This window comes from Leuresthes tenuis, unplaced genomic scaffold (assembly GCF_036924035.1).
Source record: "Leuresthes tenuis unplaced genomic scaffold, fLeuTen1.0.hap1 SCAF_8, whole genome shotgun sequence".
NCBI lineage: Eukaryota > Metazoa > Chordata > Actinopteri > Atheriniformes > Atherinopsidae > Leuresthes > Leuresthes tenuis.
In genome coordinates this window covers 22,319,112-22,338,257 of record NW_027325362.1, presented here as the reverse complement: position 1 = coordinate 22,338,257, position 19,146 = coordinate 22,319,112, and the positions used below count along the sequence as shown (strand labels likewise).

Genomic DNA, 19,146 nt, shown 5'->3' with positions numbered 1-19,146 from the left:
ATCTATTTTTCTTTTTCTTTTTTATGCTGACAGACTAGGAAGCTTATCCTATTCTTGCGCTCAGTTGCTCTAACTCTGAACATTGTCAGTGAAATGCCTGAAATGCTGAATGTAAATGCTGGGGGAGGAATATTAAGCCATCAGGGCTGTTAGTCTTTTATGATGAGTTGGACAGCATTTTAACTTGACATTTCCTCGACATTCATTTGTATTTTGTTTGAATATCTCCTCAGCGAAGCATACTGTAGCAGTGCATCGGGAGATCTCATTATCTCCCGGTTTGGGCTAATTCTCAGATATCCTATCACTGTGCAGGCCACGTTTTAGCTCACTGATTATTTTCTGTGATCCTGCTGTTTTTGGTTTATTCTCTTTCTCTTTTTTTTTCTTTTCTTTGTTTGCCTCAGGATCTGAAGAAGGTGCTGTCTTTCCCCCCGTACCCTGGGGAGTTTTTGCACCCGGTCGTGTATGCCTGCACGGCAGTCATGCTACTCTGCCTCTTCGCCTCCATCATCACTTACATAGTGCACCACAGGTAAGAGGAAATAGCGAATTTCAGTCCATTTAAGGTTTAATTTTCTTCTGCCTGGCGCGCCTTCATTTAAAATCAAAGCCGTTAATCTCCCCTGAGCATCTGGACATGCAGGCAGACGCTTTTGTTATCTCTTATAATTCTCCCCCTTTTTCACCTTCATGGCTGTTTTTGACTCCTCTGTCAGAAATCCTGGGCTGACAGTGGTGTGTTTCGGGTGCTGTTATTAAAGTAGGGGGCTTCCTGTTTGGCATATTGTTCAGCACACCAATGCATCATGCGTTATTTCTGTGATAGCTCTTCATCTGTTTGAATATGAAGGGATTGGGAAGTATCGAAGATGTCAAATTTGCAGAAATATTATTTTATCCAAAATTTGTATCTTCTCGTGATATTCACAGACAGACAGTTTTGGTACATCTGTTTTCTGTCATTAGTGTGAGAGGCAAAAAAATGGATGAAATTGGCAGCGGCATTTGCATCTGTGACACTTTGGACAGAGACTGGGTGCGTCGCTCTGCAGTCTGACAGTTATGATAGCATCTGCAGCTACTGTCAGCAGCACATCACTGCAGTATTGATGTTTGGAGGCAAAACTGAAACTGTAGTGGTGCAAAGTAATGCTATTAATAGTTGATTTAAGTTAATACATTATGTTACCATTCAATGGGCTGTTTTAATATATTGCACTGACCTGTCAGGCATATTTCACAACTTAGTATTAGGAATATCATTGAAAGATAGATTGAAAATGGACATATTTTAGTTACTTGGAAGATTACCTGTCTGGCTATGCTAAAAACATCGCCCAGTTCATTAAAGTAAGTTTCGGATCAGACCTGTGCTGTTTTTACACTAAAAATGGCGTGCTTAGTTTTTAAGTTTTTAACATAGTGGAACAAGCCAAGTAAATCCCTTTCACATTGCCAGTAGTAGTGTGTTTACCCTTGGTAGTCTGTGGGCTACAGTGTATTCAAAACCAGTACAATTACTCCAGCTACCTCCCAGGGGACAAACACGTATGCTATGACAATAAGAAGGGATGGCATTAAACTCTATTCTACAGGCTGTGTTGGACCACAGTTTCAAGACTTTCTGAGATAAACAGTTTTTTTTTTTTTTTTTTTAACTGGACCATTGATGTCAGTCCTGCACAGTGAGAGAGAAAATGAACTGCTGGCTTTCTTACAGACAGCTAAAAGTAATCAATCTCTTTTCTTTGTCTGTAATTTGTTGCTGTCAGTTTGAGAGCCTTCAAGTGAGATTTTACAGTTGGCAAACTTGTGTCTCTGTAAAGACAAAATGAGCTGTTGTTGCTTCAAGTTCAGCACCCTTTTGTCAAAATTAGCTTGTGCACTCGGGTTTTGTCTTTCTTTTAATGCCAATTAGAGACGACTACCGTCATTTTATGCAGGACTAAATGTAGATTAAAACTTCTCATTCCTCTCAAGTGTAGAGGGTCATATTGAGTGGTTCTCCATTAACTTAAGTATACTTCATTCGCCCGTCCTTGGTTCTGAATATACAATATCTGAGTGAGAGCCCTTATCTGATATATAAAAATCTTTCTTTGTTTTGTTTTTTTCTCATTGTTTTCAGGTTTCTGAATCTCTGCTCACAGCTGAGACTTTCTGGACCTTTACGTCACTAATTCCAGTATAATTTTGGTAACCTCTGCAGTTTCCTTTTTTGTCTTTTTCTTCTCTCCCTACATTTATCACTGGAATGGATTAAACTTCCTTCTCTTGTCTCAAAATTTGAAAAAAAAAAGGGCAACGATGCTATTCATAAACTGCATATGCAAATATTGCGTGTTTTGTCTCACAGAACAAGTGCTATCCTCTTTCGTCATTAGTACAAAGATTAATCTGACATATTTAATACCTGACTTGAAAATGCCAAATTAAGTGAATGGACAAAGTGCTTTTTTGAAGAAAAAAACATTAATTCCAGTCAGAACTAGAGAGGAAAAAAGTCTATATTCAAGGTGTGCAGAGCTTTTTTTTGTCTCTCACACAGGGTTAGAGTCATATTCATTCAACTGTGCTCACATTAACAAACCCTTACACCTCCTCCGCACCTCCCGCCAGGCACTCCCCAATTCTAAAACACATCTCAGTTTAGTAACACTCATGTTGTGTAGTATCACTCCAGCTGACTGACAGTATCCAAGCCCTGAAGTACTGAAACTGAGTGTTAAATGGGCAGAATGCAACATGGGGTGTCCAACCATAGACACAGAGTGCAGTGTGTATACAAGCATGAATAAATGCATACAGCATGTGCTGTTGGTTCTTTCTCCCCCAACAAGATAATCCTAGACAGAATCTGTGATTATGGGCGCAGTTGTGATGTATGATGTATGAGCCGAGGAAAATTCACAGTGGTGGGTATCATTTCTTTGAACCCCAAATCCTTTGAAGCCAATTGACACAATTTGCATCAAAAGTATTCACAGCCATGACTCAGTGAAAATTAGAAAACCCTAACACTACACAGATACTGCCGTCAGAGTCAGAGGAACTTCCTCGCACATATTCCACCTATCAGATTCAGTGAGTATAAACATACTTTTTGTATGTCTTTAGTTATAATGGCAGCTATTACATGGTAGATTTCAGATGGGCCATTTTATCAAAATCCAAAGACATAGGCCCTAATTTACTAAACCAGGCAAATTTAGTGTGGTCGCAAATCATGAAGTGTCCACTTCTGCTGGAGGGGACTCAGATTTCCCACTTCTGGGAAATCTGTGAACGGCTGTTATTTCAGAGAATGAAACCATTTGAATATAAACCTGCCAGTGCTTCAGTGCTTCCTGGCCATATGGTAACATTATTTTTCCTTTGCACTCAGGGACACCACAGATAAAAATGTGGACATCCCAGGCAGTTATGGAGCCAGGAAATATCTCTAGGGGTAGCCAGGCAGAGACCATCACTCTCAGTGGGGTGGCACAGAAGCTGATGTGTCATTATTGTTTTACCTGCTTGGCACATAGCTGTTTGGTATAAAGATTTTGTTTTTTTGGGGTCATTCTTGCTTGCATACGCAGGCATGACTGCTTCGTACAAGTACACGGGGTCTGTGTAAGCCCAGATTGATCGGATTAGATCAGGATCAGATATGCATCTCTCTGCTTAGTTTTAGTTATTTTTTGTCTATTCATCCATGCCTTGTTGCTGGTTTGTAACTTTAACCAAGTTCTTTTTATTTATCAATTTATTTCATTGTAATTGTTTAGCCACCTGTTTTTTCTGAGTTAGCCCAGAAAGAGAATGTGTTTTTCATTTTTTCGTTTAATTCCATTTATGCTCGTGGTCAGATAATTCCTTTAGGATATTGGAATTAACTTTGTTATTCTTTTATCTTCCCTTGTGTGGCTTCATTGTAAAGCTCCAAGGTTTATGAGATCTAAATATAATGAATATAATACCAGAAACAGAATATGTTTTTCATTTTTTTCGTTTAATTCCATTTATGCTCGTGGTCAGATAATTCCTTTAGGATATTGGAATTAACTTTGTTATTCTTTTATTTTCCTCTAGTGTGACTTCATTGTAAAGCTACAAGGTTTATGAGATCTAAATATAATGAATATGATACTGTACAATATCAGCTTAACAAGAATATGTTAAGATTATTGGTTGCAAGTGTTCATTATCTCATTAAAGAAAAATAAAGCAACATCAGTGGCTGGAGAAACAATAGGATCAGTGCTGCAGGTTTGTTTCATACCACAAGGTGGGCACCACTACCTCTACAGGGTATTTGGTATCCGACTTTTTTTTAGCATCCAAAATATCTCTTTTTTTCCTACTTTATCCTCCCTGATATGAAATGAGTGGGCCTCTGTATTTTCCTTTCATGTCATACAAAGTTATGCTTTAAAAAGTTCAAATAAACTTATTACAGACTGAAGACTCGCCCGTCGTCTGTTCTATGTGTGACTTTGAAAAAACTAAAACATTTCCACATCACTGTGGTTTCGTGACTGCCTTCCTTGTTATTATTTGATTGTGTTCAGCTGCATCTATCTGGTTGTTAACTGGCAAAGCTCACGTGCACAAGCGTCTCTAAGGAAACCTTCATTAGTGCTGAAAATACAGAGAGACGCTGTCGCTTTAGGGGTTTAACAAAAAATTTCACTGTTCAAGGTGTCTGCGAGAAGGTGGTGAGCGGACCCGAACGCAGATTGCCAGTTAAAAACTTGATTTATTCAAAAACTGTAACAAAAAATGCAGCAGAGCCGGAACACAAAACAACAAAACTGATCAAACAAAAAAAAAAAAACAAAGAACAAATACACCAGACTGGATACAAAGACCAAGAACTTGAACAGACCAAGTAAACACGAGGTGTGAGGGTGAGGATCTGGCAAATACTGAGGACAAACCAGGAGACTAAATATTGTGCAGGGTGATTGGTGAATGAGTGCAACTGAGGATAAGTGAGTGAGCACAGGTGAAAGGAGTGGAGCTGATGACCAGGCAGGAGAAACTGAGGAAGAAGGTGAGGAAATGGCAAATCTGGGTAGACAAAAACACTAGATGCTGATTGTGACAAAAAAATTATAAAAAAATTTGAATTAATTCAGGATATCTCCCAGCACTTGGTTGTTTTAAGCATAAATTTGCAGTGAGTGTTGTCACTGCTGTGATGTTAACAGTTTTAGTTTTACAATTCAGTGATTTATCAAGGTTTCGTCTGTTAGCTTTCCTCAGCATCATCTCCAGCCACAGAAGGTGTCTGTGAACTAGCTCAAAAAGAGACTCGATGGATGTGAGCATAGAGGGAAGATCGTGGAGCATTTAGCAGCTAACGAGCTGGATAATTTCCTCTGAAGTTTGTGGAAACACAAAACAGCTTCCAGTATTTGATTACTTGTTAGAAACAGGTAAACACAACTCCAACTCAGTTGTATTGTTACTCAGTGTGGCTTGGATGTGTGTCAGTAGACATCAGTTTGCAATCATACTCTTATCTGTCTTGCTGCATTTGACAGTGTTTTTGGGGTTTTTTTGTGAGAAATTTCTTCCTCTCTATTTGATATGAAGCGATGCAGTTCATTACACTGAACCAGAAATCCTTTTCATTATGTGTTGTTGGTTTTAGCTATAAAGCCTTACCCTATGGCAGCATTGCCTCTTCTTCTCCATCATAAATTAGGTGCATGTAACTCCTCCTGTCTTGGCTTGTGACGTACTGCACCCTTTGGTTTATAGCACATCAGCAGCGGGTTTGGCTTGGCTGAAACTACTTATCGTATAATGTGTTACATCATTCTGTCTGCAGCTTTATTGTCCCTTACATTTGTCCTAGCAGTTGGTGTGGGGTTAGAGAGCAGATCCAAAGTCAGGACAGATTTATCCCCCCAACCCACTGGGAGATGGAGGTATAGAGGGTTGCCTCGTTATCTACTTGACCCACTGAAAGCCTACAGCGGAACTTGTGAAACCCCCTTCCAGGGAGGCCAGCAGCCGTCCTGATTTATGGCCTCTTTGCTGGGTGGCATACAGTTGCTGGACCACAACCGAGGCCTCGAAAAACATCAGCTTTGATTCTCCCTCCCGTCTGCGCAGAGTAGTGAAGCCTGGCCCCAGACACGCCTCGTGGCTCATTGCTGAGCTGGTGCTTCATCTACAGTTGGGTCACGTGCAGCCGGAGCTCTGCTCCTCCATTTTGGGGAGCGAAGATTTCCAGCGCAGGGTTATATAATTTCAAATGGGAACAGGAATGGAATGGACGAAAAGGAGGGGGCTGACACAGGAAAGTAATTAAAAGATTAGATGGTCTGGTAATTCACACAGTCCAATAAATATGTTGGTATGACCCATTTAGCCTATTTTCTAGCAACTGGATAGAAAGCAATAATGTGGCCTGAGTGCCCCACTCAAGGCTGCATAGACCCCGCTTGATGGCATATTTCACAAAGGGGATATGAGAGTGTAGATTGACATTATGAAAACTTGAATTGGTCCAGCCAACTGGAAGCAAGCGCTTTTTATGTCATCATCAAACGAGTGGAGCAATTCCTGTTTGTGTGCATACATCACAACACGGGCCGAATGTGTGAAGGCGGGTGAAAGAGCCGTGTGGGATGGTTGCTTGATCAGTCATACTCAGAATTCTGGAGAAACATAAAAAAATCTGCAAATAAAATTTTTGCCTGAGGCATTGTGTCTTTTTTGATGAGGAGCTTAATTAATTCTGCCATAATTTTATGCCTACCTATCGAAAAAAAGCCCATCTCTTAAAACAAATTCCACAGCTTTTCTTTTTTATCAGCGAAGATTTTTCAGACAGCCATCCTGCACACACCGTTCTTCTGAAAGTTCAGTCAGAATGAACCGCGTTTGTCACAGATCTTTCAATATTTGGATTTTTTAAAGGAAAACTGATGAACCGTTGTCCCATTGTATAGCTAGCCCGTCCACGCTGTAGAAACTGAAAAAGGAGAAAGAAAAACAATTTGTTGATATGTAGAAAGGATATTTATTTTTACATCTCAAGGTGTATTCAAAAAGTTAATAAATTATAGCCCTTCAGTTATTAAGTCAAATCTAAAATGATTGTTTTATCCTTGTAATTTCAGAGTTCTAGTTACGATGAAAATAAGTTATTAAATTTAGATCTAATAAGGTCAACTGAAGATGTAATGAGTTTATATTTACTGCAGGCAGATTTTCCTATATAACTCAGGCCCCCAGACTCTTGGGAATACACCGAATTTTCTTTGGTCTTTCTGTTTTTTGTACAGGTGTAGTCTGACTCACCAAAAATGGGCCAAGATTTCTAAAAGGCTTTTAGCGTCAAGCTGTGTTCCTATTCTTTTCTGCTCCCCGTGTGTTACAGTTTCCAAAATCTCCTTCGCTATAGAAAACCGCAACCTCTGATCTGCGGTCTGCCGCCTGGTTGTGAAAGTTTTAGATTATGCATGGACCAGCTTAGTTATTTGGCAGAATGGCCGAAAAGATATGCCAAGAATAAGTTAACAACATTTTTGCGGACGTTCCTGCTTGTTTGGCCATCTGTTCCTCTAAAGCATGTCATTATACAAGGACACTGCATTCGGGACTTAGTGTCTCCTGTCCCCATCCCAAAGTGTTCAAGCTGTACAGCTGACCATTCTCCATTGTTCTGCTGATTCATTATTGTAATACCACCTGTCATTGAGAGTGAATGCTAGGCCATGATTGATGTTGGTTGATAGTGATTTAAAATTAATGACTCATATACCTCCCAAAGAGCAGAGGGGAGCTTCCAGTTCGATGTTGTTTGGTTACATGAAGGTAAAAGAAAAGGGCAATTTCAGCACATCTTGTAAAAGACCAACTCGAGTCATTAATTGACCGATGGGCTCTGCATTTTCAAGAGTTCATTTCAGTTACATGATGTTTTATTAGAAAACAGAAAATACTTGAGGGCTACTGTGGGGAGTGCACCTGCTGATTCTTCTGTGTCTTTCTTTCGGCAGTGCAATCCGCATCAGTCGGAAGGGATGGCATATGCTTCTCAACTTCTGCTTCCACACAGCGCTGACCTTCGCTGTGTTTGCCGGTGGCATCAATCGAATCAAATACCCCATCATCTGTCAAGCAGTAAGTGCATTCCCTTTTCATTCGTCCCTCTCTCAAAGCTTTTCAGAAAAATTGATTGTGAATGTCTGTTAAAGTGTCAGCAGCCAAGTCACCCGGTGCAGTGCATGGATGCACAGTAACCGAGCTTTCATGCTTTCGTGCTTCAGCTGCATGTATGGTCTGGACGCTCCTTTGGTAGGAAAATGGCACAATGAGCTCTGATGATTCAGCCCATCATAACTGCACTCAGTTGCAGTCTCTCTGTGTCCTCTTTTCTTGTGCAGGGTTAATGGTGGGTGACATTTTACAAAGAGAAAGGGGGCATATAAAATATGGTGTTTTTATATATATCTTTTTTGTTGAACAGCTGAATTATTGCATGAAGTTTTGAGCTTACAGTTACAAAATGCATTTTCATTAATAGAGCTTTCACTCAATTTTCAACAGATGTGCTTAATGCATTTTTCTTATTCATGCATATTGGCAAAGGCAGCTTTTAAAGTATTTTGAAAATAAACGGATCAATTCTGAAAAACAGCTTTATTCATGTCTGCGGAGGTGATAAAAGGCATCCATATGTTTTATTGGTTTCCTATCTAGAGCTATAAAACTTGGTTTTACAAATAAATGCGAGTTGAATAGAAAGTAAAATATTTCACTCTGAAACAGAGAGGAAGAAAGAAGCATTAAGTAGTAAAAAATGGAAATGCTCAGTAAAATTACATGTACTTCAGGACTGTTTAAGTGCAGTTTGTTACAGCACTTTTGTATGAATACATATATTGTACACCTCTGGCTTCCTGCATGTTCGTTCTTCTGCCTTGGTTGGTTAGAGATTATCTTTACTTCCACTTTCTCCGTGCATCATATAGACACCTACATAGTTGAGGTTTGTAAAGCAGCCCTTACTCATTTTATCCACTTTTGGACCTTCTTGACTGTGTGAAAAATGAAGATGATGGATCTCGATAGTCCAGCCACATCTAAGAATGCATCCGCTCCACTGGACATAAACTTTGCTGTGAGTGTGTCTCTGCTGCCCACAGACTTGGATGAATTGGTGAGACTTGAGGAGCGACATGGAGATCTAGGATGTCAGGACAGATTTGTAAACAGGAAATGCTTTCATGCCTCGTAGCACTTCACTGTTTGTCGTTTTTCATACAAAGGAAGCGACAGGTGGAACACGAAGGGAGACCATTAAGTATTGCACTGTATATTTGAGACAAAGTATGCACGCTGTATTAAACTGGAAACAAACACTTGCGTCTGTGTGCGTTTGTGTTTCTGAGAGAAAATACTGAATCTGTGAAGAATGAAAAAAAAGTAGATGTTGCATATGTAAAAAGGAGTGCAAGAGAGAATTAAACGGAACAATGTTTCATTGTTCATGTGTTCCAAAGAGATTTAATTCCCATTTGACTGATAGCTGGGCCTGTTCAGGCTGTGAGCATGAAACATTCACTGAGTTCACCTCAGCAGATGGGCATTTACTGTACGTAGCCTCAGAGAAATTTGTATACACTTGGTCACTACTTTTCAGTCCACAATTTCAACTGCCTTCTGTCACTCCATCTTTGTTTCAGTGGGCATTGTTCACGCTCGATTATGCGAGCTGCAGCACATTTGGGACTCAGCTGTCTCGTTTGCTGTCACAGGCACTTTAGGTGGCCCATTATCATTATTATAATGTAAAGACTCCACTTCTACCTGCTGAAATGCAGCTAACTTCTGGGCTTTTCCTGCAGCCGTCATGTCTTCCCCGGCACCAGTAGCTGCCACTGAAGTTCACCATTAAAAGCAGCGACTGTCCCCTCATCTATTCTCTGCTGTTTAACACCAAATTAATAACTTCCCTACATATGGCAGTGGTTCAGTATTCTTCCATAATTGGCTGACAACAGGCATAAGTAAACACATGACTCTTCAACAGTAATCTTTGGAAGTGTAAGATAACAGTTAAGCAAACACCTTTAATTGTTTAAAGTGGTTGCAATTGATGTGCAGAATTAGTTAATGATCCCAAAATACATTTACTTGGATAAATGTTTATCTACAATCCCATGTCCAGGATGAGTAATGAAAATGTTTTTATCTGCTTTGAAAGCAGGGGGGGGGGGGGGGGGGGGGTTCTAAATTAAACAGTTCGGCAGCTTTTGCACAAAACCTTTAGAAACACAACTGGTAGACTGTGGTTCTCCTCTTGATTCCAGTAAGGACCTGATTGCTTTTCACACTGATGAATGGCATCAAGCTGTTCAAAGGTAAAGCGAACAGCAGCAAATATATGCAGACATCATGGCTGGAAGTACAAGAGTAACGCTCTTACGACAGACAAACCCATTTTTAACTTCAAATTCTGTTGCAGTTGCTCTGCATACTGCCAAAAACTAAGGCCACTGACGCGGTTGGGCAAATATTAGTGTGGTCTCACAGTTTGTGGTGATCGCACTTGTTATTGATGGCTCTAAATTTAAGAATAAATCCCACTCAGCTTGATCAGCATTCATTGCAGGCCTGAGATATGAATTGAAGAATTATGAACGCGTAAAAAAGTTTCCTTGTCATATTGATTTTGCTTTAGTTAAGATGAGCCGAAGAAATACACTCTGTGTATGCCACATACCAGGAGATATCTGAAGATCTTACACTGGGAATTAGATTGAAAGGCCAGCTTTTGAGTTACCATGTTTCAAACAATTATTTTGGCTGGTGTGTGGCTTTCTTTTTTACAAGCACTTTGTAACATTTCAATTGCTCACTACAAAATCAGAAGTGAAGTTGAAGCCTATTTAGAGAGTGAGTGAGCGAGTCCTTAGTAACAGGTCAAAAGTTTTTTTACTTCATGATGATCAACCAGATACCTGCAGTTAGAAGTCTTTGTTAAATGATTGTTCCGCTAAAATAATCCATCATCTGCAGCCTTAATCAATGGCTTTTCAGTTGCATATTCACTTTTTCCAAAAGGTAAATGGCTAATTGGTTTGCCAAAGTTCAGATGAATTATTAGGTTGAGAGGCAGTAAAGCTAACTTCTTTTTTGCTTGTTTTGTTTTTATGACTACGTACCTATATACCTATAAACCCAAATTCTTCTCATGAAGCCAATTTCTTGTCTGGTTTCTTGTGGGTTGTTGTTTTAACTTTGTATATAGTTGTTTGTGCTCCTCCTTTATCCAATCACTGCTAATGAGATAATTCTCAGCAGATCTGGGCAGGTGCCCAGAACATCTGCAGTGCCACTGGGATTGAGGCAGCCACCACCAGACACAATTTGGGATAATTACAGAGCTGCTTGAGGAGATGTGTGATCTCATGATAGACACGCAAAGTCAAATGCACCCAGAGCTACAAGCAGTGCCGGCTAGGCTCTACACACACCCCACATCACGCCACCATCTCTCTGTGCACACATATGTACCCTTTTCACTCCTCTCTCGGGTAAATAAGTACTTGCTCTCCTTGCAACAGTAGGAGCTTCAAGGAAACTTGTTTTGGCAGTTTTTGCAAAACTTTAAGCCTCCAATCCCCACCCAGCCTTCTGCACCCCATCCTCCTCCCCACCATCTCCTCCTCATGTCACATTCTGTCTGGCACTGTTGCACTGTCGCTATGCAGCAACTGATGTCTTTACAGCCTCAAAGTCACGTCTAATCTCCATTTCTATCTTTCCTTCAAACAAGACGTGCTTCATCATTGACTTTAACTACACTCCAGCTGTCAAACTACATCTTCTCTTTACCTATATTAGGTGTCAGAACAACGTACAGTATATTCTTGTTTTCCCTCATACATCTTCTCATCTCAAGCCATCAGCATTTGGATTGCTCAGTGAGTGTGTCTGGTCTTAAATAACCTATTAATTAGGCAAAGAACTTTGCTAAGGATGTGACCTAAATCTGAGGTTACATCCAGTTGTCAGCTTAAAGATGCTATACGGAAGATTTTCTCGTTAGTGTGCCGCTGTGAAATCAGTTGTGACAGTCAATGCTAAAAAAATAAGTGAATTGCTTTGTACTTTCATGTGGTCCAGTTTGAGGGCCTCCTGAGCTAATTTCCTGATATAAAAGGCTTCTACTGGACGAGTTACTTATGCATAAAGAACAGTAGCAAGCTGTTATAATGAATATGGTATAGAGGACGTTAAAGGACCTTTGTATAAAGCACTGCTAGGATATACTTAAATTTTTATGGCAATTCCTCTTACAGTGTTCTATGCAGAAAATGCTACAGGACGCCCAAGCTGAAAGTGCTACATATTGCTTTATATTCTACTGTTGTGCGCATAGACAATAGATCCCAGCCCACAGTTTTCTGGTGTTCACTGAAATTTGAAAAGGAAAGCTGTGTCGTATAGATTTAAAGGGGATATATTATTTTTGAAAATAACTTTTCTGTGCTTGAGAGCATATGTTTAGGTGTCTGAAGTCACTACCAAGTCAAAAACACAACCCTAAATCTGAAAATATGACACTCAGTAAGCTGCTTCAATTTCCAGGGAAAACATGTCCCTGTACAATGTTAACCAACATCCTCCACCATTATTTCATTTAGCGACATCTTCAGATGATGCTGCATTCGTTTTACTTTAAAAAATAAGGGAAGTTAAAACTCTTTCCCACTGGCTTTGCTATAAATATAACATCTCCCCATTAGTTATATAGTTAATTTTACATCAGAAATAAATGAGCTAGTAATGCTCTACCAGTACTTTCTTTTATGTTTTATATATCAACAAGAAAGTCTGACTTGGCATAAATGGCATTCTTTAAATTTCTACCTGTCAGAAGTTGAAAATTCCAATTTCCCATTTGTCATTGAATGCACCAGTAACTGCGGTTAAAAAAGCTGTTTTGTGTAATCTGAACTCTCAAGCTATTTACTGTGTGCTCTCTTATACTATTAAAATGTTATCCAAGGGTTACAGATCCACAGAGATCCACACTTCTGAAAAAAAGGCAGACCCTGAGGAAAAGAGGGACGGGTAAAGTCCATAGAGTTACTTCACACCCCTTAAAGGATCCACTTGAAGAGTGGTGTAAATTAATAGATGTAAAAGGAACTGCTCTACTGTCTCTCTGTGTTATTATGACCAAAACAAGTCACAGACACTTCATTAAGACCTCAGGTAGTTGTGCCAGCTTGTGGAAAAAGGGCATAATGTCTCCTTTAATGAAGATATCTTTCTGGATTGTTTCCAACCAGCTCTCTCTGCAAATTATAAGATAGACAGTGAACAAAAGTGCTTGTTATGGAAAAATGGACAGAAAATGGTCCTTTCTTTTTTTGTTTTCATGACATCCAACACAACTTTCAAGGTCATTTATTTCAGCTGGATGGTTCTTCTTCCCTGTGTTGTGCATATGCTGGAGAATGCTATAAGATGCAGATTTCTAACATGCTGTAGGCCTTGTTGGGGGGCTTATTTTAAGCCAGGCCACAATGATTTTCGAACCCTAAACAACTGTTTTTTTTTAATGTTCACATCTAAACACCTTGTTCAGGCGCATAAACCTAGGTAAGAAAGAATTTTAACAATCAACCTTGAGATTGTGTCGTTCATTCTGGAAATTGAAACAGCAAGCTTGGATCTATATCTATATCGATATACCTGAAATTCAGTGTTGTCCTATAAGAAGATGGAATGACAAATAAAAATACAATACAAATGCTGTTAATGCATCAGAAAAACATTTAAACATTTTCAAATGACAAGTGTGTAAGATTTAGGAGTATCTATAAGCAGAAACCAAAAACATGTTTCATGATAACAATAATTACCTGAAACTGGTCTATTATGTTCCAAACACTGGCTCTAGAAAGGTCCTACACATTTCTCTCATGTTTGATTTTCAGCACAGATTCATACGCTAAACAGAATGAGGAGAGGGGTGTGCATTTGGCTGCCCTCTGCAACCTCACCACGAGATCCCACTGAATCCTACGCACTGCACCTTTAGAATAAAGAAATAATTCGTCAGACCTGATGGAATTGTGCAAGACAACTCTCTGTAAGTGTCCTCCAGCAGGCAACACCCAGGCCATAAAAAAGGAATTGAAAGTGGCCAGATGAGAGTATTATCATTCTTTATCTTCTTGTGTCGTAGTTGGAGAGTAAAGTGACACTTTTAAAGAGGGCAGAGGTAGATTTTTATTTAAAGAATATGGTCTTAATGTTGCTGTACTTGTCAAAAAGAATTAATAGTTAAATACACAAATATTAAATGCATTTTCTTTATTTCTTGAAGTCACAGAAAGGTGAGAGTTTTCATCTTTGTCTTGTCACAACTATTTTAGCACAAAGGTTCATGGGTGTAAATTCCAGACTGCAAACACTCTCAAACTCTGATACCACTGAAATATACTTTTTTGACCTCACGTTAATGCAAATTGAGTAGCGTTACTGTTTAGTTGTCACCATTACACAGGTCTGAAACGTGAAGCTTTTTTTCAATGGGGACGTTTCATTTGTTTATATCTCAGTGCCATCATCCACAGAGATGAAAGAGTGACTATGAGGTGTCAGAAGCTGTGGATGTTTGAATGTGGGACATTGATCAGGCTTTCTGGAGCTGTTTGTACTTCCTGTTTTGCTAACTGTGTGATCATTACACTGCTCACTGTGCTGATCAATAACTGAAATTTGGTATTTACTCAGACTCCCTGGTCACAAAGGCACATCAGGTGAAAGCACACACAGCATGAAAAGAAGTGAATTTGTTGAGGTATGTGACTGCATAAATTTTCTGGTGCTTTTCATAAAATCATATATGTTTTTTTTGTTCCTATTGTTATCTTTAATCGTGACTTTATCCAAACAGATGACAGTGTTGGCTTTCCTTTAAAGACCTGTAACTATTTCCATCTTTGCTTCTAAAAACGTGTGCATTTGTAAAATATGAAGAGAGGGGCTGTTTTCAGCAGGTAAACAAAACAAAAAATAACTTTGTTTTTCTGAAGACTACAGTGCCCGATTTTGTGGATCATTCATCTTAGAAGACAGGTTGTTGTTCTTTCTGTTGGAATTCCAATTTGTTGCTTTGGTGTTTGAGTCGAGAGGTTGTGTTCTTTATAATGGAAACCTGTGGTCTAACGCAGCTGTGTTGTAACATTAATCAGGCTTGAACTTTCAGACCCCTTTCTGGGGTTATTCAGTATTCATGTCAATTCCATAAATGTAAACAGCCTCTATTTCATAACGCACCAAATGTTTTCAGCTGGTGAAAGATGTGAACTTCAGTCAGGCCAGTCCAGCACCTAGACTCTTCTACTATGAAGCCACGCTGTTGTAATAGATACGGTTTAGCATTGTCTTTCTGAAATATGCAAGGCCTTCCCTGAAAAAGACATCTTCTGGATGGAGCATTTAGGAGCATATGCTCCTCTAAAAGCTGTATATTTCTTTGAGCGTCGATAATGTCTTTCGAGATGTGCAAGTTGTCAGTCCATTTTGAAGGAGCTTTGCATGATAGAGTTTTAACCTGCATTTGTGGATGACACGGTGAACTGTGTTCGCTGGCAGGGACTCAAGCACACTTCCAGAAATCTCTGCCGGTGATTCTTATGACAGAATCAAGCCTGTTTTTTTTGTGCAATTAGATGTGTTTCCCCCAACAAATTCAAGAAGAGCTAATATTTTTCATAGAATAATAAAATGGCTCAGTTCTGACATCTGTTTTCTATGTTATGTTGTAAAATGGAATATATGGTTTGCAAATCACCTGTTTTTAATACAACTATTTGAGTTGTATTATAAAAATCCTCACGCATCAAGAAAATAACCGAGATTGAAATGAAAGTGTGCTTACTTAAATGCAAAAATTGGGACTGAATTGGTTATTTACTTGTTCGTGATTTGATATGATTGACAGTTGTTCTGCAGACTGCAACTGTCTAATTTCCACTTTAAAAAAACCTGCCAGATGGACAACTATGTTGCTTCCCCTTGGTTAACTGAAGTAAATTGGTATTCCACATTAGAGGAGATGCTATATGCTTGATCAGGCCGTTAAAACTGTAAAACAATTTGTCCAGGACATAATTAGTCAGTCGCAGTCCACACCGGTCATTGGAGATCCCATCCTCCTCCCATATAATCATATTTGAGATGAAAAAAAGCCCTTACTTTCTGTCTGTTCGTGGCTTTAATGAAGCCCTGAAGTGTACTGACTCCAAAGCGATGATTGACTCGCCACCTTCTCTCTGCTCTCTATAACCAACTCACGGACACTTCCAATTAGCGTCTGGTCTGCAGTACGGCAGCTTCAGTCCCCGGGCCTATCATGCTGGGGAGAAGCCATTTGATTGGATATCTCAGGCTACCGGTTCATCATGAACACACTGACTGGGTGGGGAAAAGGCTTAGCGCATTTTAATTTTTGCCCTCCTTACCTTCTTATTTCTTTCCCTTTCTGTCTTGCTATGAGCTGGCAAAGCCTTGAAACAAAGTTAAACCTGTCCTTCCATAAATATAATTCATGACTATGAATGTTAAAACAAGGAGGAATGAAAAATGCCATATGTGTACATTGTGTGCTTTTGTGTGTGGTTCAGAAAAACAATCACTCACCGACAGTTGTCAACGTGACCATAATTTTTATTCAGATTTGTTATTCACAGGGCACACCTCATGTCCTCTAACTCATCTGATAAGGAGCTGCTCAGTATCCACCAGTATGGCCTCGCTATAATGCTCTTATCCCAGACAACCTTGATGATTCAATGGCACTTTTTAACCTGTTTTTCCTTTCTTGTGCTGCTGTATTTTAGTGGAGGATAACGCAAAGCAGTCAGGTCTTGAAGGAAAGTGTCTACAGAGACACCCTCATGCTTCTTTTCACTGAAGAGAGGCAGCTCATCGTGACAATCTTCTCTTTGACTCAGAGGAATACAGTCACGTCTCACATGCTTTTTTTTCCCAGGGACACACCTCACAGTGATTATCAGTTCTGTATCAGTGCAGGAAAGCCAAATAAATAATTTGAGGCACCTTCTGTCGCTCCATCTCAGGTCGGGCTCGTACTGCACTACTCGTCCTTGTCGACGATGCTGTGGCTCGGGGTGACAGCCAGGAACATTTATAAACAGGTGACCAAGAAGCCTCCGCAGAGTCAAGACGGTGACCCGCCTCCACCTCCTAAACAGACCTTGTTGAGGTAAGCACAAATGCCCTTCTCAACCCTGACTGCTTCTAGGTGAAAAAAAAACAGTTGTGTGTGCGTGTGTGTGTGTGTGTGTGCGAGACCACTTCTTTTGCAGTGTGCGTGTCTGCAGAGGCCAAAGACTGGTTCACTGCACAACTATTTGCTTTCTTTTTTCATTTTTGTCAACACCGGGAGAGGTGTGTTTAAATTCAGAGGTTATTTCTGTCGCCGCTTTCTTTCTTTTCTCTTTTCTTTTTCTTTTTTTCGCTGTAAGCAGCAGTGGATGAACCTTTCAAATCGGTTATAGCACCAACACAACAATGTGCAGCATGATGAAGATTCTGCAGTCAAACTTCTGCAGAAAAGTATACACTGTGTCATGTCGTTAGGCATGCATTGCACATCTTTTCGCTGGTTGTGGTCGGGTAGAAAAGAAGAAAAAGAATGGATTTATTATCTTTGGACAAGATTGACGCTTCCTGTAGAATGATGGGGAAAAAAATTAACCTTTCATATTTCATCTAAATGGCAGCTTTTAAAAACTTTGAAGGGCAAACTGTGGGGATTGAACACATAGACACATAGTGAATAGGGTCATTTTAAAATTCTTTTAGTGTAGCAGTAAGTAAAATATTACTTCTGAAAGGTTGTATAAGTTGCATTAAATGGTAAATAGATGAAAATATACTTAACTAACTTGCTTAAATAAATTCTCTTGTTTTTTCACTCCAGGTTTCAAGAGAATTCCAAATCATAGTAGTGTCACAATACAGACCCAGAAGTAGAAGTGAAGTGTTCGGGTGACATGATGAACCTGAATGTGTACAAATGTATTTATTAATAATTGAACAACCTAACCTGCAGCTGATAAGTTAAGTTTGTTGGATAGTTTATTGCTGGTTGTTACTTTTCCCTTTGTGCTTTTCCAGGTTTTTCGTCTTATAGTTGGTATTTTTTGGATTAGACTAGATTAGGTTTAGACTTTTGAGTCAAAGCTGGTCAACAGAAGCATACGTTGACTGGCCACGTGCGAGCAACACATTGTTCAGTTGAAAAAATAGTGGCAAAATAAGGTCCTGCCCTTAAGCAAGGCATTCCTCACCATGCAGAGGTGTCATGGTATCAAATTTGAATGTTTAGAGTTTGCTGTTTTCCGTCAATATTCTTTTTGGACGGCTCAGGCTTTTTGGTCATATGTGCACTCATAAACATTCACTTTCACACCTCATCAGTTGGACAAATCGTCAGTCGTTAGAAACACCACTCGCTGATGATATTCCTTACAGTGGAATGATTTATTGATTGGAGATATTTTCCAAATCCCTTGCCAGGCTTTTAGAAATCCACCTTTTATCTGCTTTTATCTGAAGGCGTTCGAGGCCTTTTATCTGAAGGTCTTGGAGAAGTCTTTAGATCTTGGCATGATGACACCTCACACTTCAACAGGAGCAAAAAGAACAGCAAACCCTTGATGTCAGAGGTTTAAAAAATCTGGTTCCACTAGTAAGTCCATAAACAGACTGTAATCACTGATAGCTACCTGGAACTGCCAATTAGAGTTTTATAGATTTGTTGTAGTGATAAATGTAAAACTTTCTCTATAAACACTTTGTCAAAGATGATCAAAAGCCAACTGTTATCATTTTTCCCTCCACTTACTTTTTCACATCTCCGTACACGTGCGGATGTTTGTGCACTCAGATCTGTACCTGAGCTGTGTGTCTCTCTTGATTTCTGCCTCTTTGTTTCTCGGCTGTTTTCTGGCTCGCGTTTTGTTTTGGAGGGCAGCGATAGCTTTATACAAATGAGTTATTGCGTCGTTTATCTACAGGGACATCCACGGCTAGTTTGCATTCTTTCAAGCCTCCGGCTGTGTTCGCTCTGTAGTGACA

The 19,146-nt window shown here is 39.6% G+C and overlaps 1 protein-coding gene across 1 annotated transcript in view; it reads left to right on the top strand.

The window, feature by feature from the left end:
* LOC140313362 (adhesion G protein-coupled receptor A3) overlaps nt 1–19,146 on the top strand; it is a 156,467-nt gene that overhangs the window by 123,059 nt on the left and 14,262 nt on the right. The window contains exons 15-17 of the mRNA XM_072391437.1: nt 408–535; nt 8,010–8,133; nt 17,121–17,266. Of these exons, the coding sequence (XP_072247538.1) occupies nt 408–535; nt 8,010–8,133; nt 17,121–17,266 (398 nt within the window). The remainder of the gene's footprint in view (nt 1–407; nt 536–8,009; nt 8,134–17,120; nt 17,267–19,146) is intronic.